Here is a 26705-nt window from a genome sequence, read left to right as displayed (position 1 = left end):
TAATTTCATCAAATTGAGAGTGAGTGGCAGTTAAAAGAAAAAAAAAAGATATGTGACAGAGAAAGAAACGAACCAAAGAAAGAAAAGTGGAAGAGAGTTAGATTAAATGTTAATAGGTTTCTTAGTTTCTCTAATATTTGATGTTTTATGTTTAGCATAATTTGAAACTTTAACGAGAATTAAATACCCTTCATATTTGTATTCATTAATTGCTAGATTAAGTTGGAACTTGATCATTTAAATTCAAGGCCATATTCCTCTGAATCAAATTATTTGTCATTTCACCCCTGCGTAGTCCGACTAGTTTCATATAAGGATGGCAATGGCGGTCACCCGCCTCGCGGGGACTAATGGGGAGGGGGTTGGGGCGGGGTTCCCCCCCGCTTAGAAACGAGGCGAGCACTCCCCCGCCCCGCTACCCGCTTTAAAAAAATAAATATATAAAATATATATGTATATAATTATATATAATAATATATAATTTAATTAGTTACAAACTTATGATAATGATAATATTAGTTATATGTATTATATGATGTCTATTAGTATATATAATATAATTGATATTATTAATTATACTAATAATTCTATATGTGTACTAATACAAATTATTAATTGGTTATACTAAATTTACTAATACATTTATACTAAATCCCTAATTACACTTAATACAATAACATTTTTTTCTTAAAAAAAGCGCAAGCACAATAATGAATTAGTGATTGTTTTTGTGCCAAAAGTGAAAACTTGACTATTTTAGTTATATTTATTTCATCATGTTGGATTGTATTCAAATAATTTTTATTTGATTGTTTTTATAAGTTTCAATTGTAAATTACAATGAATAACAATTTGATGATGTGTTGATACTTTAATACTTGATTATTTGCTAAAATTTAACAACAATAAAATTATATAACAAATTTTTATTAGTTCCGCGGGAACACCCGCAGAAAAAGCGGGGCGGGGCGGGGACAGAGCGGGGGACGAGGGATGGGGCAGGGGCGGGGGGAGTTTGTAGGTCCCCCATCTCCCGCCCCGTTGCCATCCCTAGTTTCATAGATTGGTAGTTATCAGTAGGTCCCTTGATTGACTCTTGTTTGCTACTTTGCTGTGTATCCTTGAGGCAAAACTCTACACAACTTTAGGAGATTAGTATGATTGAAAGGCCGGGATAACCCCTAAGTAAAAAAATAAAAAATAAAAAATTCCTTTGTCATCTTAGGGCCTGAATTCCCATATCCAACGGAATAGGGCCTAACCAACCTAAAACCCCAGTAGCCCAAAACCACAAAACCCCTCTAATGTCCTGTCATTAGACCTTTTTTTTTTTTTTTTTTCCTCCAAACGATAACATGGTCCTGTCATTAGACTTTGCTTGCACATGATTCAAAACTCAGAGTGACTTTCATTAGAATGGAAGGGAAAGAACATGAAGAAGAAGAGGATATCATTTGCTTGGATGAATCATTCTTCATCAATGACAAGTATGAAACAAATACAGAAAAGCACATCCATACACACTTCTGTGTATATTTTGGATCATTGTGTACATTCTTGAATTCATTTACTGTCACTGATTGAGAATTCATTGTCTGCTGCAGTTACCAGCTCACAACCTTTACTTTTGGGTCTCATGTTCTTCAGCTTTATTGCCTCCAAGCTGCTTCGAGTGAGTTTCCTCTTTCGTTTATCTGGGAATTAATTTACCTGCTTTCTTAATTTTTGCTGTTATTCCTCTTGGCCAAGAATGTGCACTTGTTATTTTATTTTATTTTATTTTTGTTATTCTATTGGTTTCATGATTAGATAATCATGGGATTGATGTAGAAACTCATGATATTCATTTTTTTTTGGGCCTTGTAGGTGCGCTTGAATTTTGAAAATTTAGTTGAATAAAAAACTTGTATTGTAACTTTCGGAAACACCAATTGAAATCAGGGATTTGAGTATTGCCTAGGAATTGCTTAAGAATTGGAGTTAAGTAGAAACCAGTATGTTGTAGTTGAATATTATTGATCAGTGCATCTCATGTGTCAGTACTGTAACCAAATATCTCGAATTTGTTCTTTGTTTTGATTTTGAATTCTATTTGCTAATAGAATATTGTGGACTGACTAGCTGTAAGACAGCTGATTTTGATTTAACAGGTCAGCTGGTGTGGCCTGGCGCGGTGCTATTGAATGATTATCTTGCCAAAAATGCTGGCATTCTGCAAGGGTGTTCTGTAATTGAACTTGGCTCTGGTGTAGGTTAGTGTTAGTCGTCGGATCCTGTCATTCTTATGCATCAGATTTTTTAAGGAAAACACAGAAAAAAGTTTTCCTGTTATTGTCAAGTCCAGCTGGTGAAATACTACTTCATGAGGGCAATGCCAAATTCACAAAATAAAAGAGAACAATTTTGAGGAGTTCGGGGGGATGGGCTGGGTAGTAGAGGGGAGGGAGTGTAAATGAGAGGTCGAGGTCCTAGGTTCGAGACCTCCCACTTACACTTGAAAAAAAAATTCAGGAATTCATTGCAATAGCTAAAAGCTAATCACACAACTTATCTACATCTACAGAATGGGTTATTTCATAGTTTTTGATGAATAATTATAATCACAAAATGAGTGAACATTTTCATATAGATAGCAGTTTAACAAAACAACAAAAATTTGGGATGCACAGGAACAGTGCAACTTGGTGACGTAAAATTAATTAGAGAGTATATCATTCATTTGGTATGCCATATGTGTATGCAGACAATAGGCCTGTTTCTACCAACGCCGCATGCTTGTGCTATTCGTGCTGAGAGAATTCTATAAAAGCCAACTTACAGAGTTAGGTAGAAATGGCTTTTAAACTATAGGGATGGTCTAAATGCTAAACTGTTCCCTAAGCTTTCACATATGCCTAGATTTTTTATGTCAGCACAGAATGACTTGTAATGTCTAAGCTGTGATGCCTGTAACCATTTCAGTTTTTCAGTTCCTCAAGTATAAAGTTTATTGAACCTTCTACAAGTGGGAAACTTGAGACTAGATTCGTAGTAAATCTCAAATTAATTTTGAACCAAAGGTTCATATAGAATTGGAGGTCTTTTTTCCTTTATTATTGGCTTAAAAAAAGTCCTGAACAAGCTTATTGCTTAAGTTTTGGCAATAGATAAGGCCATTAGTGGTTGTCACAGCAGGGACGAAGCAAGTAGAGGCACAAGGTTCACTAGCTCAGTGTCTACTCATGGAAGACTTGGTCTTTTGTTCTTTTGAGGGGAGACAAAGAATTAATGAGGAAAATGAGTGTTTCTCTCCAGCATTTTTCATACTCTCCTGTACTCTAGAGCAATGACAACGTCTAGCAATTTGTGTTGAATGCAGGCATTACTGGAATACTGTGTAGCAGATTTTGTCGTAAAGTTGTTTTGACAGATCATAATGAAGAGGTTCTTAAGGCAAGGTTCTGCAGTTCAGTTTTAGTGATTGATTGTTCTGCAATTTGATACCTGATGTATCTGATCTCTATGTACCTTTTCAGATTCTTAAGAAAAATGCAGAGTTATGTGTATCTACTCAAAGTTCCATTTCTTGTGCTGGTAAGTGAACAAAGTTGAGAAAGCAGATGCTTGCTTAATGAAATGTACCTTGCTTGAGTGTGCTATTTTCAGGTTTAAAGCCCAAGAAGCTAGAATGGGGGAACTCTGACCAGCTCAACCAAATTTTACTGGAAAATCCAGAAGGATTTGATTTAGTCCTCGGAGCTGACATCTATATCCAAATCACTACATTTTCTCTGCTGGACTTCAACTATTTATTTAGTCGTTTGTGCATGTTTGTTTTACTTTTAGTGGTTAATATATAATCCATGCTAGCTGGTCATTCGTAAATTTTTCAATTTTCAAAACAGAAACAATTTTTTTCAGTTAGAAACTGGAAACACATCTCTCTCTCTTGGTGAAGATTTAAAGTGGTGCCAAAGACCTCTTGAGGACGGATTTTCATGGGATTTTAAGTCAATGTTCTTCATACTAATACATAAAGTAGGTCGCTTTCTTAGGTAATTCCATGCATTCGGTTGTATTCGAAACATTTGAGTAATGGTGTTTGCAAGCTTTAAATGCATGACAAACTTGCCTTCTGATGTATTCAGATAGGTATATGAATCATTTTTGTCATGTCCTTAAAGCTAATTTGATATCCATAGCTTGTAGCACATAGTCAAATTAGACAACACTGAATGTCATATTCTCCATCCCAACAATATTTAGTTTCTTCTATGCGTAGCATATTGTTCGTGAAGGAAACAGAAGGAAAAAGCCCTTAACCAAATATATAAGTTTTCAGCAGTCAAGTATTCCTCTGCTCTTTGATACGGTTAAACAGCTCCTTGTTCACGCTGCACCAAAATGCAAATTTATATTGGCTTACGTATCCAGAGCAAAAGTGTAAGTGATGAAATTTGAATTTATGATCATCAGCAGCTCATATGCATTTTAAGAGCTACTCATCCCTGTTTCCTTGCATACAATTGTCAAATCAAATGTGGTTCCAGATGCTACACAGTTTCCTCTTTTGTTCTTTCTTTGTTGGATTGAAAAGTTCTTGTTAAGAAAGAGAAAAAGTTGTTAGATCATCTTTGCTAATAGTGCTGTATTTGAGGTGCAAAAGAATGCATATGTGCATATCATCTTTCTTAGGTCAAATTGGAAAGGTGTATTATGTGGATTCTTAATATGTTCAAAAAATTGGAGGAATAGAGATTTTGCTTTTCTATCTATTTAAGTGGGAACTCTGCTTTATCAGCTTATTTATATTACTGTGGTGAGACGCACATTCTGTTTCAGGTATACATGGTACACAGATCAAAAATACCTTGAGAAATCTGTCCTACTTGGATTAGAAACAAGAATATGATCATGCAGCAAAATAATTTTGTGGGATTTGCTTCTGACCAGTATCTATTTTCTGATTCCTGTCAACCCGGCATGTTTTTGCACAATTAAATGAGTTTCTTTGACATATCTTTCATTATTATATGATGCCTCATCACCCATAATTTTTTTTTAAAAAAAGAAAAACCAGTAACTTGTGATGCAAAAGATGCCTGGACCATGATGCTCTAGTGCAATCCTTAAATTTTCGCTGTAGGAATGCTGAAACAGCTTGCTTAGATTTGTGAAGTTGATTAAGAGATCACCATGTGATACTTGGACTGTTGTATTACCAATTCTTGCTGGTACAGTCTTTAGATTTTAGGATGATGGTGACTGTATAGTTAAGGTTCAACGTACTGTGCGCCTTACTTCAGCTTGGATAAGGACTAATGGGGCAGAGGAAATTCAAGTGAAACAAACCTAAGGCATCTTTTGCCTATGATTCCTAGCCTTGGTTTTGACTAGAATTTAAGGGGTTTTTGGTCAGATCTCCAATAATTTCTATGTATCATCTTCATCATACTGCATTGTTTGCATAACTACGGTCTTACAGTGTAATGATCGCCAGATTTGTGCCAACAACTGAAATTACTGTGTGATATACCATAAACCTTACTTGACATCAGTTCATCAGTATCATTATGAATCCAAATATATTTACTATTAAGTTTGGACCATTAGATTACCTTCAATTGTTTCAATAGTATGAAGATACTGATTTAGATAAAAAATCCACATGTAAATATTTTCAAATACACCTCTCCAATTATCTTTTCCTACTGTGTGCATAAGCTTGCACCATCAGCCCAGTTGATCAAGAGCTGTAGGCGTTGGAAATTTATATTAAGCTTGTGTCTGATGCCAATTTTCTCTTGATCATGGTATACATCATTTGTTCAGTAACATTATTTATCTGTGCAGCATGGATACACTCGTTGTTCATGAAGCCATTCGGCATGGATTACAGATAAATGAAGTTGATGGGACTCGTACTTTGGTTAAAAATCTTGAAGGAGTTATCTTTGAGATCACCTTGAGATAAACAATTGCAGGTAAGGATGTCCAGGTGTTACTGCACCAAGGAAAAGTTACTATTGTCAGACTAAAGAGATGAGTGTAGCTTCTAGTGACCCCCAATTGCAACATTATTTATAGCATATGAGATCATGTTTTTCTGTATTCTTGTAGTCGTGGAGAGAAAGCAAGAATTAAAGGATCAAGTTGAATTTCAGTTGTACAAGTGTAGCTTGTCATATTCTATTCCTGTATAGAAGACTTAACAGGTGAGTACTATGTGCATTTTGCTTTTGTGTTTCTTGCAGTCAGTAAAGACGTTTCTTTTTTTTTTTTCTTTTCCGCTGCTATTATTGACAGCCATTAGTTAAAATGGAGAACACACTAAACAAAATCCCAGCGCATTTGCACCAGTTTGTGCCTGTGTGTATATGGTCTATGATTTTGCGTTTTGCTGTCAAAGCCTCTTTTTTGGAAGGTACTAGGAACTATTGATGAAATGTAGCAAAAACAGAAAATGTAGGCATTCTGTCGTAATAGGATCTAAAGATTGGAAGCAATGCCAATCTCATTTCCCTAGGAATGGGTGTTTCATTTGTTGTTTAAATGCCATTTTTATTTGGAAAAATCGTTCAAAACATCTCTCGCATTTTGAAAAATGACTTTTTTTGTTCTTTACTTTTAAAAGTGTAATTTTACGTCCCTTACAAATTTACATTGGTCGAGTTTAGTCGCTACCTAAGTTTTATATTAGTTTTTTGCTAGAATCTATCATGTGCCCTGCACGTGATCATTTTTTAAGGATAAAATTGTCAAATCAAATTTCACATAATTTGATTTTTTCATCTCTCACATTTTATAAAATAAATTTTTTCATCTCTCATATTTCAAAAAATAAATTTTTTCATCCCTCACATTTCATAAAATGAATTTTTTCATCTCTATTGATTATGCGTACCAATAGTTTCTTTTTTTTTTAACCCATGTATATATCTATTTAATTTCACATAAACAATAAGAATAGCTAATTGTACTGTTCATGTGAAATGAATTTTTTTGACATCATATACAGATATAAACGAATAGCTAATTTTTTTAAACCCATGATGAAAAATGAATTTTTTCATCTCTATTTCACCTAAATAAGCTAATTGTAATTGTAGATGAAATTAAATACATACATATTATATGCTATTTACACTGTTCATGTGAAATCAAATAGACATATATATGAGTTTTCAAAAATAAGAAAAGACTATCATACACATGATCAATGAGGGATGAAAATTTTCATTTTGCAAAATGTGAGGTATGAAATTTTTCATTTTGTGAAATGTGAGGGACTATGGATTAGATTATGTGAAATGTGTTTGACAATTTCATCCCTAAAAAATGGTCTTGTGCAAGGCACGTGGTAGATTCCGAACAAAAACTAGTCGAAAACCTACATAAGGATCAAATTTGATCAATGTGAATTTGTAAGGGACGTAAAATTACACTTTTAAAAAAGTAAATGACGAAAAAAATTATTTTACAAAATGTGAGGAATGTTTTGAACGATTCTCCCTTTTTATTTGTAAAGTGTATTTAGGATGCGTTATATTTATTGATAAAGTACTAAATAGGTTTGATGTATCTTCCATAAAATTTTCAAGAGAATAGAGTGCATGCTATGTCTAGATTAACAATTTCTTATTAACAAAAAAAAGGGTCCAACATGCTTTCATACCTTAAATCTGATTTTTGACTGACAAAACTCCAGCTACCTTCCCGAGGACTTCTTACTTGGGCGTTGCAGCCTCCAACGACTAGAGTGACTTCCTTTAAAGGCCGCTTTAGAGTTTCTAGCACAATTTTAGTTTCATTTCTTATCTCTAAATGTACTCAAATGTAAGGTATGAAAAGCTATTAAGAAACTTGATTCTTTTATTAATAGATCTTGTAGTACAAGATAGGTTGGCATGCTACTCTCTCTCTCTCTCTCTCTTTATTAACTAGACATGAGAGAAATTTTTCAAGATAATTGATTTTTCGATAAAGTTGAATTGCCTTCTTCACATACCATCTAGCTATTTATATAGGTTGGCGGACATTGATTGCAAAACTGTTGACCTTGTTTGGCAAGCAAGTTTTTAGCCAAGTTTGTTTGCTACAAGTTTTTTAACAACTTTAACTACAGTAATCTCAAAAAATTTCTCAAAATTTTTAAACTATACACTTCAAAATGTCCAAAAATTTACAAACTTCAAAAATTTTAAGTTACAGTAAAATTTTAGACAAACATCCAAAAAACTCACTTGCCAAATGGAGCCGTTGATGAAACTTAAGAGACATATAATGCTTCACAATCATCAAGAAACAATGAGCTCCCACTAGCCATTTTACTTGAAAAATTAGGGAATATTTGATAATGTTGGATTTGGAAGCATAGCAATTGAGGTAGTCAATTGGTTAGCATCCCATTTGCCATTAAATTTCTTCACCTTGTTAGCCATTAGCTTATCTTAGAGTAGAAGATGTGATAGAATCTTGGTCACAAAATGTTTTCATAAAAGAATTAAGACCTCAAATTGCTGAGACCATGAATGAACGTTGCAAATATGTAGATGTGAACATCGTAGCTGCATCTCCATACGCAGAATACACATCTATAAGCCTGAGACATTACTTCCATTTGCAGTCCAGGGAGTTATTTTTGGTAGGTCAAGTCTCTCCATTGTTGAAATTGCTGTTTTAATGCCATATAGGACATCTAGCTAACCATAGTTCTCCCCCATATGCCTAAACAGTAAACTGTGAAGGACAATTTACATTTAACATAGCAACATTAGTTGCTGTGGCCAGAAACACCAAAGGCTCCTAGAGGGCTCATAGAAGCCATATAAGAGGACAGCATGGTAGAAATTGTGTAGGGTACGTTCTCACCTTGCTTGAACTATCAGGCTTTTTATATTTGATAATAAATTAACTTTTTATGCATTAACAGCGTAGTAATTTTTTTTACACAAGCAGCTGCGAATGTATGCCATATGTACATGATTTATGTTTCACTTATGATATGTACTTTCACTGACAGTCACTTATGGAAAGAAAAACGGGCGACTTCCAAATCAACATTTAGTATTTTTGGCCCTTGAACCAACTTAAAAGGGTAAACAACCAGGAAGGAATAGTGCCAAAGAGAAAAAAAGAGCAAACACAGTGCGAAAGAGATACCATTAGTACTTAAACTTGTGGTTCATCATCAATCTCTCTGATTTCTGGGCTAGGTGTTTCTAATAACACTAGCAAAAATAGACATTTCCTACAACAACAAACATGGGAAGCTTAATAATCAGCAGCCGTGCATTTCTTATGATGTGCCAAATTATACAAAAACGAAAAGATACTCATCGAACAGAGAGACTCGAATTTCTCTACAGAATAAACTGTTTTTGCGACCATCTGAGTTGATAGGCAGGAACTTAGAAATGGAAGTGAAATTTCTTCTGGCCGGGACAGGTTTCCAAAAGGAAGTGCTTTTAAAGGTTTCAGGACTAAGACCTCTCCCGCATCTTAGCTCTGGCGAAAAACACTCCCGCAAGCAAGCCTGGAAAATGGATCACACAAGATGATTTTGACAAGGAATTGCTTGATTAAAACTTTCAGAGGCTCAACAGAGCATGACAAACTCACCAAAAAATATGCTCGCAGAATTCTCTAGACTGGTTGGAACATGGAAAAGAAGAATGCCAGCAACAGACAGAGGAATTTTATTGAGTGAACCCACCAGGCTACACAATAGTACAAGGGAAAATTATAAAGAAACACTGGATAAGAGTTATATCAGAGAACTCACAAAACACTAAGCACGATTCTTTTGTCAGTTCTTTTACGAATCACCTAAACTTGAGCTCCTCATCAAGCGTATAGAATTGGAAAAAAAAAAAAATTTAAGAAGTGCAGTTTATAAATCCGTTTTGGTTGAATGACTTCATAAATGGTCACAGCTCTGTGTTCATGGCACACGCTCCTTTTAAAGTTATGTTGGATAAAATCTGAAGCTTCTAAACTGATTATATCTAATTCTCTTGCAAATGATATAGCATCAGGAGAAAGAAAATGTAAAGGGAACCACAAAAAGATCAGTAATAAAACAAAGATTGCTCAGTTAGCCATCAAATGGGACCATAGTTGAAACAACATCCTATTTTATCATTCCAAACCAAATCCAGTGTGTATGTTCCACTAGGCAGGAGCAAGAGAGAAAAGTGACAGTTCTCAAAAATACAGAGTCACGAGCATCTGCAGATTTATTTTTCCTTCCACATTTTGTTCTACAGTTGTCTATATAGTTGTTTGGATCTTTAAAACACTTCTTAATTACCAAATACATCTCTTAATGTTTTACCACAATTGAAAACTATCTACTTTCTTACACATAACCACAGATTGACTTCTAACTTTGCAACCTTGCGCTCTTGTTTTCTGAGATTATAGCAAAAGGAAAATCCTTACTATTCCTTGCCTTTTGGGTCTGAAATTCTATTTTTCCACAATTTACATGCTACACGCCTGGTATACATGCTCTTCATAAATTGGCATTACAAAATACATTAATCTTTAAGCTAATTGTTTGACCGCAGAAAGTATTTTTTCAATCTTGCTTTTGGCATGAGTATTTTTAACATGATCTAAACAAATATAACAATTCAAGGAACAAGTGGTAAACATGTAGGGTTCACCATACTAATGATGTATATTCAAGGAGAAACTCAGATACTTTAAGAACCACTATAGTTTTCTGTTATAAGTAGACTTTCTAGTTTACAGAAGTAGTAATATTACTCCAGGATGAATCAATGGAGACCAAAACTTTAAGCAAATTCAGAAAGAGAAAAAGCACTAATTTTAAAAGATCTAGCATGATGCCATGAAGTTTAAGGTATCAAGAATTAGATCATGCGTCTTTTTACTTTTTACGCTAGTATATGTGCAAATTCTTTACTTTTTGGAGGTTGAAAGTAGGTCCAAATCCATGTAGAATGAGAAGGCAATTGGGTCATAAAATTAGAGAAAGGGTTATTATGCAAACAAATCTGGTCACCTAACTATCCTTGAAAGACAGAAGAATAATATTTCCGTACATATAATATTGATGTAACACTTTGAATACAAGCCTATTTGGAACTCATAATGAAAGTCTTCTGCATATTAAAAAGAACTGATGGGTTCATACTCTCACCTGTAGGTTGTAGCCCCTGTTTGATGGAGAAACCACATGGAAGTAAAACTGATTGCTAACCCCAAAAGTCCACTTAACGTTATTACCAACCAGAAGATGGGCAATCTTAGAAGTGGCCTGCCATTAATTACAAAAATAAATAAGATGAAAAGCTGAAATAATTAAAATCTTCAACTAGTCATAAACATTTATGTAGTTGTACTCAACTGCACTAGCTTTTATGCACTTATAACCCTTTTATTTATTTATTTATTTTTATGCACTTAGACCATTTAGGAAAAAAGGTATGAAAGAGTAAATACAGAGAATGCCAACATATTACAGCAATATGGTGTATTTTTAGAAGTACAGAAAACATTGATCCAATCGTATCAATATCATTAGAAAAGCATGATTTATGTAATAATGTCCTAGAAAAAGACTCCACAGGAATAAGTAATTATAAGCTAGATATCAAAATCAGAAAATGGCAGCTCCTACAGAAATAATTTCATACACGAGTATCTAACTCTCTCTCTCTCTCTCTCTCATGAAAATAAGTAGCAAGTCCAAACATTAGCCATTGGTACCATTCAAATATACAGCCAAAGTTTATCAAATCAGGGGCTCAACCAGAGGAGCAGAAATGCTTTCCTGGTGTTTCTAGGGGCTTGTATCATTTGTCAGCCAAAGTTTAACAGGTAAAATTTAAACTCTCACAAAAGCTAATTGTAACGGGGGACAGCTACAAGTTCTAAATTTCATAAGCAAAACTGGGTAAGGCTTACAACTAACCTTCAAAAGCAGAAAGCGTAGAATTAATTTAAAAAGAACAATTGAAGTGGACCTCCTAAAACTTAAAAAACTCATCTAAAATAAAGTATTAATAAACATGGATCGCAAAAGAAGTCAGAGTATAGAAGAGACTCAGAAGCACCCCCATATCACAATACATCAGAAGGATAACAAAACTCACGTTTTAGATAGATAATCCACCTCATTAAATATTAATATAAGCAAAACCCCTAAAGGTATTGAAAGGGTGTTGTTTAGCAGGACCATAGAGAACTCGTTCAAGTCTCCTGATTTGGTGACTTGCTTAGCTGTGTCCATGACCCTACGCAACGTTAACTGCAGAATAAGAGAAGAATGGGAAAACAAGCTAACTGTCAGCACCTTCCATAAAACTCAATGCAAAAGGTCAAGAAATCTCAGCAGCAGGAAACAATGGAATTGTAAGTGAAGCAATTAGTGATGTCACAACATATTAAAAACAAACCCCAGTCCAAGAGATAATATAGATGATAAAATCAAGGCTCACAAGCCATAAGATGATGCTGTATTGATGACACAGGTCATGGAAAGATTAAAAAGAGATGGGATTTGACTGATGTCATAACTTGAATTACTAATAGCCTTAAAGGAAGACTTGGTTTTAAGCTATTCTTTAAACTCCTCTGTCAAAGTGGAGATGGCATTAGGCTCTACATACAACTTTGTTATTTAAGTCATGGGTCCATCTGTATCGACAGCTTCAACTACGTTTAAACTATCAGCAAGCATATCGCACCAACTGATTGTTATTTTTCCAACATAGTTTAGTCCCTCTAATGGGATAACACAGATGCAAATACATTTTTCTACTATTATGCCAAACCAGAGGCTCTATTAAAAATACATTGCAGAATAAATCACATAACAGGACATTAATCTCTTATGTAAATCCAAATTTATAAGCATACCCTTTGCCACAGGAAAGCAAGGCAACATGGATGCCTGACAAACAATACAAGCCCCTAGAAACACCCAGTACCCTAGACATTAAAAGCAAAAAGGAAAAACTCCAGCTGAAATTCATTATCTTCAACAATTTAAAATTTGTGAATCTACCCACCATATATATATTTCCTAAATAAAAAAAGCTAAAGGCACAGTCAAACTCAAATTATAGATGAGTTCTTTTGTGTAAACTATCAGTTTACTACTGTACTGAGGTCAAGAATGCTAGTAAGTTTTCATTTGATTGTTCTTTTATTTTAGATTAGCATAAATAGAGCCGGTAAGAAATTCCTTCAACATAAACAATCAAATTTAAAATACTAGAGGAAGCCCCAACTATGTGTTTCATTTAAACAAAAATACAAAATCCAAGAAACACCATATTAAATATCTTTATTCACAACAATGGTTTAAATTTTGTTCCTCTATCTCCATTTGTGCCCATATGCACCCCATCATAGAAAGTAACAGAAGAAGATAAAATATATATTCATATGCAGCTCTTCAAAATGAAGATAGTGCATAAACTTGCAGACCTTTATATATCATAGATAAGTCTATGCTTCAAACCAAAACACTTAATTCTCCCATTGCATGTTTGAAGTTATTGTCCATTTCTGAAACAGTATATATGCTCGAAGCACACATTGTTCTAAAAGATGAAAGATTTAATCTGTTCCTCCTGGATTACCAGCAAAGGTTTTATAATTAGACCAAAGAAAAAGTCAATTTTGCCTGTTCAAAATTGATTCTTCGATGATCCAATGGTTTAAGCATGCTATTGTTGCTGCAACTACCTCAGGTATTTTAATGCTTAGTGCCCACCAGAGACAGAAGTGCTCATGTAATTGATCCCAGTGAACCAATCAACCCGTTCATATAATATCAGATACAGAATCAGCCCATATAACTTGATTTCTAAAGAAAAGAATCCACTTTCCCAATATTGAGCTTCTAGTTCTCCATTTACTTTTTGGCTTTCCTTCCTCAACAACTTCCCCCTATTTTTATATTTACCTTGGTCATGAGATGTTGTCATCAAAATTCAACCTATAAACCATTTGCTTTGAAGATATTTTACCTGGAGAAAGTCATTTTCCTAGCATGTTTTCTGAGATTGTGATTTCAATCATATTTCAATCCTATCTTCTCTGTACTTGCAAAGTTTATAACTTTGATTTGCTATCACATTAACTGCACTAATAGTAATTGTAAGAATATGATAATCTGCTATCGTGTATAGCACTATTATAAGCAATAGGTTACCTAGAGAGATACATGTATATATCTGTACCATGCATGATAAGTTGAGGCCCACCTAAGTAGGCAAGGCACTCAGGCAGGGGAAAGAGGAAGGACTAAAGGGCCGCATTAAGTTTTAGTAATGGACATTATTTAAGTACTATTAATGAAGGACTTAAAAGGTTCTGGGTTCTAATCCCCCTGCCCCTCCTTGCTTCTTAAATCCCACCCCTCCCTGCTAGAAACTTTGAAAAAAAAAAAGAAAGAAGTACTATTAATGATTTGCCATCAGGTAACAGATTTTACTCTAATTTCCCACCAACAAAAGAAAAGTTTGCACAATTCAAAGTAGCAAAGCATCTCCAGCTGGAGGAAATAAAACCAGAAAAGTGTTACTTTGCAGAAAAATATTAATTGGAAAATGTTTAATAGCAGATAGAAAATATTTTTACATGCTTCCAAGGCATGCATAGTTTTAAGATAATACATTTAGATTAAGCAAGGAAAATCAATTTTCTTCCACTGAATTCTTCACGCAATCTATGATACGCCAACAGAAAACAATGTCAAGCAAGAAAATAATGGCACGTGTTGCTACTTTGTTACATGTACCTACAATCAACAGAATAAATTAATTAATACAAGTGCAAGCAAGAAGTCAATCTGCTCCTAAGCAACTGCATTTTTTATAAAAGCAAAATCGTCCATGCCATACAGCAATCTGTACAAATAAGTAGAATGTACAACTAAGTATGAAAAAGGGGAGAAAAATTCAATCATCTATGCAGCACAACTATATTCAGTTACCGAAAGCAAAAGATTAGCATTTTAATGCAATGAACTTACAGAGTAAGATGCTGTCAGGAAACAATTGATGATCTGCCATGTGTAACCAACAGCATGAAAGGAGAGATCTGTAATCCCCCCAGAGATTGCTGAAATAATCTGCATAAGAGAACTTCCTGTCAATTGATTATCTCCAGTTTAGTGTAGGTTCAAAACTTGAAACCATATCAACAAGAAAATACAATCAGAGTAAGAAAATACAATCAGAGTAAATGCGCTGTAAGCACGCATATGTTAAACAAAGCCACTTTAACCACCAAAATGGCAGATGAAACATTTCAAAATTCCGTGAGAAAGTTAAATATGGATGAGATTGCAAGCAGCAGTGGCTGAGCAACTATGCATATAATCTGGGGTTGGACTTTCACTAAAATGCATAGTCCTTAAAGAGTTACAAAGGGAGGTTCACAATTATCTCCTCTAGATTTCCACATTTACATTATCATGCCCTATAAAGCATGACAGTTGAACAAAAAAACATACTAGGTATTAAGTCAGTTTATTCTTGTGACTTCATTTTTGATACTTTAATCATTAATACTAACTGGTTCATTTGTTAATCGTAAACAAGTATAAATCATCTTAGGTGAAGTAACCATTAACTCTTCAATTTAAAATCTACCTTATACATATATGAAGAACATGAAACATCTATCTCCAATTTATTCGAAACTTAACATGGCTGCTGCAATTTTTTGAAAGACTGGTGCATCTTAGTTGCCCAACAATTCATCCAAGAACATATTTAGTCACATTGAAAAGCTAAAGTACTTGCAAGTCATCTCCACTAACCCAAATAAAGCTATCGAAGCACTAAAGTCATCAAAACTGCTTTAATCTCTATGGGAAATCATGATTAATGCATAATGAACATCTTAAGCTAAACTCTTGAAGCACTCAACTCAGCTAAATACTTTATCCTACAAGTTTCACCAATCCCATTCCTTCAAAAGCTGAAAATTCAGTTTTCTTAGTATTTATACACATTCAAGATCAATTTCAGCGTTTCACTTCTAGCTGCATCTACAATTTTTTCCAAATCGTTTTCACTAAAATGGTTTATACATAAAATCATTTACAATGTGCATCCAACAAATTCACTGACTAAAAAAATGTACGTAAATCAAATTCACTGATAAAAAAAAGTGCATACATAAAATGTACACATACAAGTCTTTCAGAATTTGTATAATTTTAACTTCAGTAAAGTGCTAAAATATTGTGGAAAATTATCTTATAGTTGTTGAAACATACCATTAGGAAAAGAGCAGCCCAAACTCTGTTGTCATGGTGCTTATTAAAAAGATACATTTCACCAATGGCAGTTATCACGTTTGTTACATTCTTCAGGACTGTGACCATTGCAACATTAATGTACTTCAAACTGCAAAAGTCAATGCATCAAAATTAGAAAACTAAGATATTAGACAACATTTGGAACAATATATATGACAATAATACAGAAAAGTTTAAACCACAAAGTCCTCCTTGTTGCTCACAAAAAATACACTTAGCTATGTATGTCATAAGTAGGAGCAGTAACAAGTAGCCAGGCAAAAAGAGCCACATTTACATTTTTAACTACAAAAGAATCTGTTTAAAAACAAAATCTTAAATATTGCACCTTTTCCATTACTAGTGTGGATAGTCCTACCCTATAGACTATATAACTTCAACCAAATGGATCAATTTCTAGTGACATAGCTTGATTATATTTTTGTAAAGCTAAAGCCAAATTCTTTGATTGAGCTCACATCCTTCATGGTTGTAGGTTAATTATAAAGATCTTCCATGCCTGAGGATTAACATCTCATAAGAGTCCTCTCACTATGTAGAAAAAGATTAATGATGCGATTATGAACTACCCAGGGACAGTGTAAACAAGAAATCTCTTGCCAAGATTCCAGCAAGAGATCATTTCTCATGTTAAGCCCACTGAAACTAGATATAAATGACACTATCATCACTTTGCTAATTTTAACACTTTTTGAAGCTAGTTGTCGTGTTTAACTTTTGGTTCACCAAACTGAGGCAGTTTTACAGGACGAGAGGGAGACATACTCAAAGCCACTAGTCCAAAACAACAAATGTTTCTACAAGGAACATTAATCATATATAACATCCACCAAATCAGTCATGGCGGTCCACCTCTCGTCAATGAAAGAAGAACAAAAGAAATGCGACAGAAAAGTGCAGCAATTATTGGCATCCAGTGCACCAAATTCTCATTCATGACCCAGCACCAGGAGTTCAATTCTTTCTAATCCACTATGAGAATTAATACATTATTCCTAGATCCAGACAAACTATAATTTACAGGACTTCTAGTTAATATTTATCTTCAGAAATATTGGGTCAGGCCCATGAATATGATTTTACACCAATAAATATCCATGAAAAAGTGGCTAACCCAGTATCTTCACCCACTATCTGTTAACCTCTTGACCCACATAACAATATCTTAATCCTTTCAAATAAATAACTAAAGCTAATGAGGATGCAAAATGGCCAAAGCACGAAATCATAAGTAGCTACACTTTAACCCTTGAACTTCTTTCATTGAACTTAGCCAGCCCGTTGAGTATGTTAACAAACTTTATAGTGAACAAACAACCAGACTATGTCTTCCAAAGAAAAGAATACAGTTGCATTTCATAATTGCCATAAATTGAGTACAAAGAAGTCCCAAATTCCTACACGCGTTAACAAACTTTACAGTGAACAAATATCCGGACTACATCTTTTGAAGAAAATAATACAGTTGCGATTCATAATTGATATAAACTGAGTACAAGGATGTCCTAAATTCCTACACATATGAGATGGCCAAATTTAAAATCCTTTCATCCATCAACCATTTGAACTCTTCTTCCCCTGTTTCTCACTCATCAAAGATCTGCTTTACATAAACAGCTAGAATTTGCTTTGAAGTTTTCTGAACTGAACAACCAATGATGCCTGGATAACATATATCCTATCATGCATGATACATATGAATATACTATAATAATGGGTATGCAATAATTTGTATTGGTGCTCAGTAAAGGATTTGTGCATGAAAACCATACACATGTATTAGTCTGACTAAATTTGGCAACAGATCTTATAGCAACATACCATCTTGGAGTAAAATGATGGTATTTGATGTAAAGGGGGAACATAGCTTCATCTCTCCAAAAGATATTCTGGTCAATTTTTTAGTTCTTTATGTTGAACTTAACCAAAGTTAATTAAGTAATGCAAAACAACTTTAGGGGTTTGAAACCAAGGCACAACCTCAACGTAATTCAGTGTACTTCCCCAGAGAAATTGTACCGAATACATAAGCTTGGAAGGAGAACAGTTTCCGCTTTCCAAAATGTGCCAAAATGTGCTAGCATAAGGGAATAAATCAGTGAACTATAGTAAATAATGCCAAGAACCTACTGAAAATATACTTAACTACAAATCGTTGGGGCAACATCTTCCTAAACCATGCTTCATTCCTTTGTACATTAAAAAAATACCAAAACTTGATTTCTTAGCTGCTAAAAGGTAATGACAAAGTACTTGGCAAAAAGTTACTGCCAATTTGGTCAAAGTCAGGGTAATCAACAAACACAGATAACTTCAGGATGTATACCATACAAATTAAGGTGTAAGTTTTACTGAAAATCAGTAACTTGACCATGGAAAGTAGTGTACCCTTAGTTTTCCTTGAGGAAAGGAAAACTTTTACAGTATCAGATGTGGTAAACATCCTTTTATTTATCTACTTATTATTTTCGCATGAGCATAAGGGGAGCATCCATGAAAAATCATGAAATTGTCCTAAAGGCACATTGAGCTTCACATGCAGAATTCCTCATATATCATTACTTTTGCTCATACATTGCATGCCATAAAAATAAAAGGGCACAATCAAAAATACCATGTGGAAGGTAAAAATTGATATTGACAAGTTGAAGCTTTTTCTAATGAGGCCAAATGTAAATGCATTATGAAATACAGCGCTATTCAAACGTAAAAATGCTGATGACAGAACACTGTTTGCCATTTGAAACTAGCAAGAGGACCTCTATTCTCTGATCATATGGTATGTCTTGGATTGGTGGTGGATTCAACTCATGAACAGAACAATCCACTATGCAGTTTGCACAAAAAAGTACCGCCCAAAAGTTCAGAACAAATTAAGCTTGGACATGAGCAAAGAAACAGTGCAAAGAACAGGACAAGGTCAGCATGACTACAATTTATCTTGGAAAGCTCTAAACCCTCGATTAACTCAATTTATAGAGAAAACAAATCTTGAACATGAAATGTGGAAAACATCATACCTAAACATACTTGTAATAAGCATCCCAACAAATATAACATTGACAGGCAACCAGACCTTAATCAGTCTCCATGTGAGTGGTTCGGTAGATATTACACCAAAGAAACTCAAAACAGAAACAACCACCACTGAAACAAAATTCTGCATCATAGAACAAAAAAGTAACTAATTAGGCTTCCAAGTTAAAAAAAAAAAGCGTATGCATGTCTCTAATTAGATTACAAGCACAAACAAAAACTGTAAAATACCTGGTATAGCATCAAAGAAATCCCAGCATTAAAGCCATAACCGGAGAGGACATACTTGTTAACCAGTATCATGCAACATGAAGAGATACAATATGCAAGACCAGAAAGTAATGCCTTGTTGTGAGCTGCAATTGCTCTATGGCTTCTTGTTGTCTTTTCTCGGTCTTTCTCCAGAAATTTTCCTTTTTCCAAATCAGTCTCATCATCTTTGTCAAGAGACTTCATCAGAAACGATGATCTACACTTAAAATGATAAATATCAAGAGCCAGTGATATCTAAGATAAAAGAATTGTTATATCAAGAAAAGTAATAATGCCATGATCCCTCACAGAGAGTTATGGACCTCAGAAGATAGTGCCAAAGCTAGATAAGAAATGATGCAATTACCAGTATACCATACATTGATTGCTTAAATGACATCACCAAAAAGATCACTGGTGTTTTCAATCTTCAATAACAACAAGAATGTCAACATTTACTGCAGAATTTCAGTGAGAGGACTATTAAACTTGCATATAAGAATTCTTCTGCTTGCTGCCTTGAAAATTGCAGTGAGTTATGTAAAATCGAATGCAAAATCTAGCAATCTTTGTTCAAAGAAAAGACAGAAGGAAACTTTTGGTGCAATTTGAGTACTAAGTAATGACAAACATAGTATCTGATTAGTGTCTAGTTAGAAACTAACTTTTTAAATATTTCACATCACATGCCAAGAAAATATATTTTCACTAGCACAAAAGTAAGATGTATAAATCAATATAGCTGGCCTCCAGGATTCCCATTTCTCTCTTAGAAAAATACTTCCACTAACCACCAGGAAAATTAATATGGACAAAAGCAGAGTAGGTACACACTTCGGGACCACCATGACTAAATAGAGATCCTGAAATGGTTGAACATGTAAGTTATACCTGTTGCACAAATTATTACCTCATACTTCAAAAGGTTACTAAGCTACCCATATAAGGAGATATACATCTGAGAGAATGAGTTCATTTTCCAAAGGCAAACATTCTCTTCAGTTGGATACTGTCGGTACTCTGCAATTGTGAAGGGAATGCAAATCTACTATAGATTGTAGGTAATATATCAAGTAAGAGACCAAAATGATGCACATTCCAAAATTCTCTTTCTGCACCTAATGGATTTCATCACCAGATTCTGTTGCAATGCCAAGTAGACAGAAAAAAGAAAGTTCAACATTTTATATACTATCCCTCGTAGAGGGAAAAAAGCCAACAATAAGCTTCAAAGTCCTGGAGATTCCAAAATGTAGTTTACCACCCAGCTCTACTTCAGGAGTAAAACAAAAGGAGACAATGCTATCAAATATAAATACGAGTTGATCATGAATAGTTAAGCACAATTTTCAGATTCTCCCTATCTACTTATTTTCCTTGCAAGATTTTTATCTTTAAGTTATTCCTTCCCCAGCAATGCAATCATCTTGGTTAATTGAACCCGGCATGATTCTTTAATACTGATTCTACCAAGTACGCTATCTACAGATGACCTGACATGAGAACTATGGCAGGACTAGATACACGATGTTGTAGAAATTAGCTATAACAAGTTTAATCATGACATAGTTTTTTTTTTTTTCCAAATAAACCAAGTTAATGAAATCAAAGAAGGGCTAATTATATACCAACAAAGCAGCATGATGCTAGTAAAAGGATTATTCATTCAACTTTTGCCAAGCTGTTGTGCATTTTGTTTACCTAGGCTCATGGTTCCTAAACAACCGATATGCTGGATCCCTCACCTGCGGTAAACTTAAAGTATACTGAACTCCTTTTCCAGTTTAAAATTCAAGTTTCTCCAATACCTATAGGAAAATCCAAGAGCTTTGGCAACAAAGTCAGACAATTTGGTATATCAAAAAATATAGGAGTCTTGAACAAACATGCTCAGGAATCTGCAAAATGGGCCGCAAACAGCCTTTGGCTATTTGAGAGTTATTAAAGGGCTGTGAAGTCATTTATGAACAAAAAAATAGTGAGTCATTAACTGTCCTGTACACATTAGATCTGGCATACATTAAACTTTTCCTTCGAGGGAACACTCTCTGTTTATCATTTCTGTACTCACTGGCTTTTGTGCTCTTGCTCATGAAACTTAAATTCTATATATGGACTGCGTATTGCATTATAATATTTCAAGAAACACATTCTGCCAAGAACCCATCTACTACTTCCCTCCATCCCGCTTTCATAGTCAACCACGCTGTGGCCACGCTTCTTTGTAGAATCAATTCATGATTCCCTTAACTACATTATCCCTCATGTTTGATATAAGATAAAACAAAAGGTTGTAATTTTAGTGTTTGGTAAAGGAAGAAATCTAATATAGTATACTAAATTATTGAATTTTTAAGAGTGTTGACATTATATTTGGGAAGTCTCAATTAGCAAGTGTGACAACATGAGTGAGACAGAGGGAATAATTGCTAGGGCATCCAAATACTTCACACCCTTTCTTTTCTGAGTGAGAAGGTTGACATACGAGAATGAATAACTTCATGCGACTCCAACAATCTGTAGTACTACCACATGAGGCTCCAAAATTGAAAAATTATCAACAGCCTTTAAGAAATGAAAGAGTAAAACAGATAAAAGATACAGATCGATAAATGTAATAAACCAGATAGAACCAGAAAAAAAAAAAAAAAAACTTAATGATGAATCTTCATTGTTGATTCAGGATTAGGAGTCGAGTTGAATTTTAGATGAAGGATCAAAAACACCAAAAAGAGAAAGGTTAAGTGCTGCTCAAGTAAGAAGTCTCATGCGCTGACTTTGGTTCCAATTGCAATTCCAGAGAAGAATTCTGACTAGATCTTCAAGGATTCTTAGAATAGTGATAAAAAATTATGTAAAAAATCCACTTACTTTAAAAAATATTCTTGTGGAAGAGTGCAAATTCTCATCAGTAGTATCCTTTTAGGGGTTTTGTTCTCTTTGAAACTTTTCCATCATTTTCTGACACATGGATCCATGTCAATGCCTTCTTTTCCACAAAAATCAACACGCTAAGAGTCCCGAGAAGTGATTCAAAATAGTATTTCATGTCAAGAACAACAAATGAAATCCAACTGAAGTGCAGATGACTGATACCCTGTATGTCTGAACCAAATAACATGTAGATTGATCCCTTCAATGTCAGAATCGACATACTACTGCTCCTCTCAGTGTTAAAATGGAAAATTCAAAAGGTCAGAGAGTTTTGAATCTTCTGTCTAATGCAAAATGACAAGCACTAGCTTTCCTGTTTTTGATCTACTAATGAAATTGGATGGTAATCAGTTTAAGTTCAAGCAAACATGCATCCATTGCAACCCATCTATCGAATAGGTGTCAGCGTACACCGCACCATCAGAGCTCACATGAAGCCAACCCAAGGTCAGCTTTTCAAATATAAAAAGGCACGCAGAATTGAAATATCAAATACCAGATATAATTTTTCCCGAGGAGGTCACCAATATAAGAAAGATATTACAGAGGAAAATGATGAGTTCTCAGGGCATTTTCAAGGAAGCACACCATTTTGAACTATCTACGACCTCTAATGCACCAAGTAGAATACATATTCCATTTAATAAACTTCTTCCGTCCAAAAACTAAATTATACTGCTGAGCACAAAAACAAAGTTCCTGCAAATATAAAGGTGAAGCGCCTACCATATGGACAATCAAATTTTTCACTGTGCAAGATTCACTTACAAGAATATGTCAAAAACACTGACAAGAAAAGTACATACTTATTTTCATGCCATTACTACACAAAAATGAAAATAACTAGCAAGAAATGAGGGAATATATCAACATTCAAAAGAAGACCATCAGATTTTCATAATCCAACAAATCAAATAATTTCTGTTTCAACTTTTTGATTTGATTGGCAGAAGATATAAAAGTAGACAGCATATAAGACTGCATCGGAACTGTGCGATGGCATAACAGCCACATCTGCCTCATTAAAAATGATTACATATACTAACCTACCTACTAGAAACTTCTCTTCTGACTGGACTGTAGACTTGATCTGCTAAGCTTTTTGACTGATGAATTTTGAGGATTCTCTCCCCAGTTTCCGTTGCCCCACCAATACTGTTGATGAGGATTGTGTCCACTATGAGGTCAGGAGAATCTATAGGGGAACCTATAGACAAAGTTCTTCAACATTAAAATGCCATTAGCTTCAAAATATGGTTAAGAACTAAGAAGAAAGAAGCAAAAATTCCAAGTAAACATTACAGTCAACCTAAACATCAATAGAAAAGCTATAAATTTTCATGGGATTTGTTTTAAGATACAAAAATCATGAGTTGTAATAATTTGCCATTCCATAATTCTTACAAGCCAGCCAAGTTATCCAATTTTGGAGATGATATAGTTAAGGAACCAAGTTGTATTATACAACATAAAAATGCTTTCACTTTTTCTAAATCCTTTCTGATGTGTGGGTCAAATCTTCAGAGGTTTGACTGCCAGGATAGAAACAAACGACTGTTGAAAGAAAATGTAATCATAGTCATTTACAGAAGATCATCAAAATCCTCAAAAAGGGCCAATACCAAATCTCTTAAATCTGGCCTCATCAACTTTTAGGATTTTGCTTGGTTGGGTTCTAACTGAGTATAATTACGGTCTTTGCAACTACATTAAATTTCTAATTCTATGGTATCACTCTTATCCTCTCCCCTACTCGAAAGTATGTCACACTCAAAATCCTACACAAATTCCTTGGAAAGTTTAAGAAAAAGGAGGTTAAAAATTCTGCATAGGAGCACATCCAGTCCTTTCCATCCTACTCACTATCAAAACCAGACAGAGCAAAGTATTTTGTGCCCAGAAATCCCATTTTCGTCCAAAGTTGCAGTCAAAAGCCCCAGAACGCTTATCCAATGCAAGTAAAATTCTCAACTTTTTACACAACATATATGCATATACTTGTTACGGAATATCAACACTGAAAAAGGTAGACTGCTAATGATATCCAGTGATTTCCCAACAACAAAATACAATCTGAAATGGTATACCATCAATACTAAAACGAGAATTAGTGATAAACAAGGATACATGTAAACTAGCCTTTGATACAGTTATAAGCTTTGATTTAAAATAGAAGCTTTGATTTTTTTAGCAATCAGATATGGAAAACTGAAAAAAGATAATAAAGACCATCTCTTTATGAACTTTTACTCAGCAATCCTACCAGATGAGGTAAAGAGGTATAAAAGAAAATCCTCATCTGGGATTATACACTGTTCTAAATCATATAAAAGTTAAAAGAAAACACTTGAATTACTTGATCAAGCCCTAATGCCAGCAAGTATTTTCAAATTCAACATATCAAGCAAGTTAAGAAAAGGATTCACCATGAATTTATGCAAGACTGTAGCTAATGAACTCCAGACACCAATCTGAGAAGAACCCTTATCAGTTTACACCAATCTGAGAGAACCCTTTTAAAATTAAATATTGGATTGATACATAATGAGAGAACAATTGTGGGAATATTAGTACAAGCCCAGTTTGGAAGTGCTCAAGGTATCAGAATCAGAAAGAGTCAGCCAAAGAAATGGCAAGGAGAAAGAAAGGATGTTTTTTGCCTGTTAAAAGATGGGGTTTATAATTGTAATTAATTTGACAATTTCCCAAAAGTGGCAGGCAATTTGGCAGAAACCCAATGGCCAATCCCGTCTCTTTCTCTAGTTCTGCAATTGGGGGGTTCAAATTGCCATGGAGAATAAATTACGCCAGGGCAAAAGCCATCATGCCAGAGTACTATCCGATGAAATACCAACTCTACCCTCAGGTAGATCTATTTTCCTGTGTCTTGACTAATTAATAAGTGACTTCTAAGTTTTTTGATTAAGTGACTTCTAAGTTCGATTAAACATGGTGCTTGTTAAATGCAAATTTTCGTTGATTAGCAATTGGATGATTATGTTCAACTATACACAAATAGTTTATTGTAATTAGAAGGTTTGAGTTCAAGACCTCCCACTTTAAAAAAAAAAAAAAAACTTATTGTAAAATATGAAGTATAGATTTGTAATGCATTCTCGTACAAGTTGTTTAGTTTTTAGTATTTATTGTTAAATACATCTCAAAACATAAATATAACTTTGTGTATCTATATTAATCATAAAAATCATTTCACAGGTGAAAAAAGTTGAAGAGGAGTGTGAATAACAATTTTCAGAGTATCATTAACATCACCCTTTTGTATTTATGATGAGCGATAAGATAAGAATTACGTAATGAATCAAGTTTTATAGGATTTGGCTCTTGATTGTTTGAATTGGTAATTACTATAAAAAGAAGTTTTTAACACCCAAAAAAATTCCCTTAAAAACATGCAATGATCCTAAAGTGTAAGCTTAATTAGAATATTGTGTCGTTTTATTTCTTAATTTAATGAAGAACATGAAATAATAAAATTAAATGATAGATATTACCTACATTAGTATTAATTGGAGATTGGAAAAAAAACCCAAAAAATCTAGATCCATGCTAACGTTATTTATTATTTCCACTTATTTGGAGTTGCAAGAACTTCTCTTTTCCTTCTTGTCTGAGAAGAGAAGTAAATGTTAGCACATGGCTAAAACTTTGAATCTTGCATCACACTATGAAGGATATGGTCAGATTGATATTATCCTATCAAGAAGTTAATTATTAGTATATTAGTCGTTGGAAAAACATGCACAAATTTTCTTGGGTTTGCAATGCTTTATCTGATTTTTGAGTATGTATGAAGCTTAATATTGTAATTTTTATTATATATATATATATCCACTGTACTCCAGTGTCACGTGGCCGAAGGTCATTAGCCGCTTTTCAGCAGTGTGGGGCCATGGGCTGTTTTTCATACTTGTGACTGAGTTGTGAGTATCTCTCTCTCTCTCTCTCTATATATATATATATATATATATAGATACACACGTACACATACATAGCAACTTGTATCAAGCAGTTGTTTATGTTAAAAAGCCTTAACTTTAGCTTTTCTTGTCAACTTTACATGATGTAAGGAAAATAGATCTCGTTTGGATTGCAAGTTATTTATGAAAAATTTTTAAAATATTCTCTTAACATATTTTTTAACTATCTATTTACTTTATACACATTAGATCGT

General features: G+C 34.1%; 2 protein-coding genes across 12 annotated transcripts; one reads left to right on the top strand and one right to left on the bottom strand.

Annotated features, from left to right (window-relative positions):
- The first annotated feature begins 1137 nt into the window (after positions 1 to 1137).
- LOC113724485 (uncharacterized) lies at positions 1138 to 7892 on the top strand. Of its 6 annotated transcripts, XR_011830664.1 has the most exons (10): positions 1150 to 1487; positions 1605 to 1672; positions 2133 to 2252; positions 3359 to 3432; positions 3516 to 3573; positions 3646 to 3747; positions 4314 to 4422; positions 5833 to 5963; positions 6100 to 6194; positions 7688 to 7892. XR_011830664.1 is itself a non-coding variant. In XM_072073252.1 (9 exons), the coding sequence occupies exons 1-8, from the start codon at positions 1417 to 1419 to the stop codon at positions 5951 to 5953; spliced, it is 723 nt and encodes a 240-aa protein (XP_071929353.1). In that variant the 5' UTR covers positions 1151 to 1416; the 3' UTR covers positions 5954 to 5963; positions 6100 to 6225. The 6 variants fall into 6 exon arrangements, 4 of the variants coding, with proteins under 4 accessions (XP_071929366.1, XP_071929358.1, XP_071929353.1 ...); XM_072073252.1 differs by lacking the exon at positions 7688 to 7892 and having other exon boundaries at positions 1151 to 1487; positions 6100 to 6225; XR_011830506.1 differs by having other exon boundaries at positions 1152 to 1487; positions 5833 to 6194.
- Positions 7893 to 9111: 1219 nt separating this feature from the next.
- On the bottom strand, positions 9112 to 25298 carry LOC113724468 (GDP-mannose transporter GONST1-like). Of its 6 annotated transcripts, none has more exons than XM_072073176.1 (11): positions 24940 to 25298; positions 23564 to 23734; positions 22451 to 22684; positions 19559 to 19796; positions 19312 to 19451; positions 16250 to 16379; positions 14996 to 15094; positions 12105 to 12259; positions 11150 to 11266; positions 9601 to 9698; positions 9112 to 9514 (listed from the first exon to the last, which is right to left on the bottom strand). In XM_072073176.1, exons 3-11 carry the CDS (start codon positions 22486 to 22488, stop codon positions 9462 to 9464), a joined length of 1068 nt encoding a protein of 355 aa, XP_071929277.1. In that variant the 5' UTR covers positions 22489 to 22684; positions 23564 to 23734; positions 24940 to 25298; the 3' UTR covers positions 9112 to 9461. The 6 variants fall into 6 exon arrangements, with proteins under 6 accessions (XP_071929277.1, XP_071929282.1, XP_071929310.1 ...); XM_072073181.1 differs by having other exon boundaries at positions 23564 to 23720; XM_072073209.1 differs by lacking the exon at positions 22451 to 22684 and having other exon boundaries at positions 19368 to 19451; positions 23560 to 23734.
- Between the last annotated feature and the right edge of the window lie 1407 nt (positions 25299 to 26705).

This window comes from Coffea arabica, chromosome 1c (assembly GCF_036785885.1).
Source record: "Coffea arabica cultivar ET-39 chromosome 1c, Coffea Arabica ET-39 HiFi, whole genome shotgun sequence".
NCBI lineage: Eukaryota > Viridiplantae > Streptophyta > Magnoliopsida > Gentianales > Rubiaceae > Coffea > Coffea arabica.
Note: the sequence above shows the minus strand (reverse complement) of the source record. Positions and strands in the feature narration are given on the sequence as shown.

Coding starts and splice junctions, on each gene's coding strand:
- LOC113724468 (XM_072073176.1), bottom strand. CDS start 22,488: ATGAGAATTTGCACTCTTCCACAAGAATATTTTTTAAA. Junction 15,095..16,249: donor GGGCTGCTCTTTTCCTAATG/GTATGTTTCAAC, acceptor TCTCTTATGCAG/ATTATTTCAGCAATCTCTGG. Junction 12,260..14,995: donor TCCTGACAGCATCTTACTCT/GTAAGTTCATTG, acceptor CTTATTCTGCAG/TTAACGTTGCGTAGGGTCAT.
- LOC113724485 (XM_072073252.1), top strand. CDS start 1,417: ATGGAAGGGAAAGAACATGAAGAAGAAGAGGATATCATTTGCTTGGAT. Junction 1,673..2,132: donor TTGCCTCCAAGCTGCTTCGA/GTGAGTTTCCTC, acceptor GCTGTAAGACAG/CTGATTTTGATTTAACAGGT. Junction 2,253..3,358: donor TGAACTTGGCTCTGGTGTAG/GTTAGTGTTAGT, acceptor TGTTGAATGCAG/GCATTACTGGAATACTGTGT.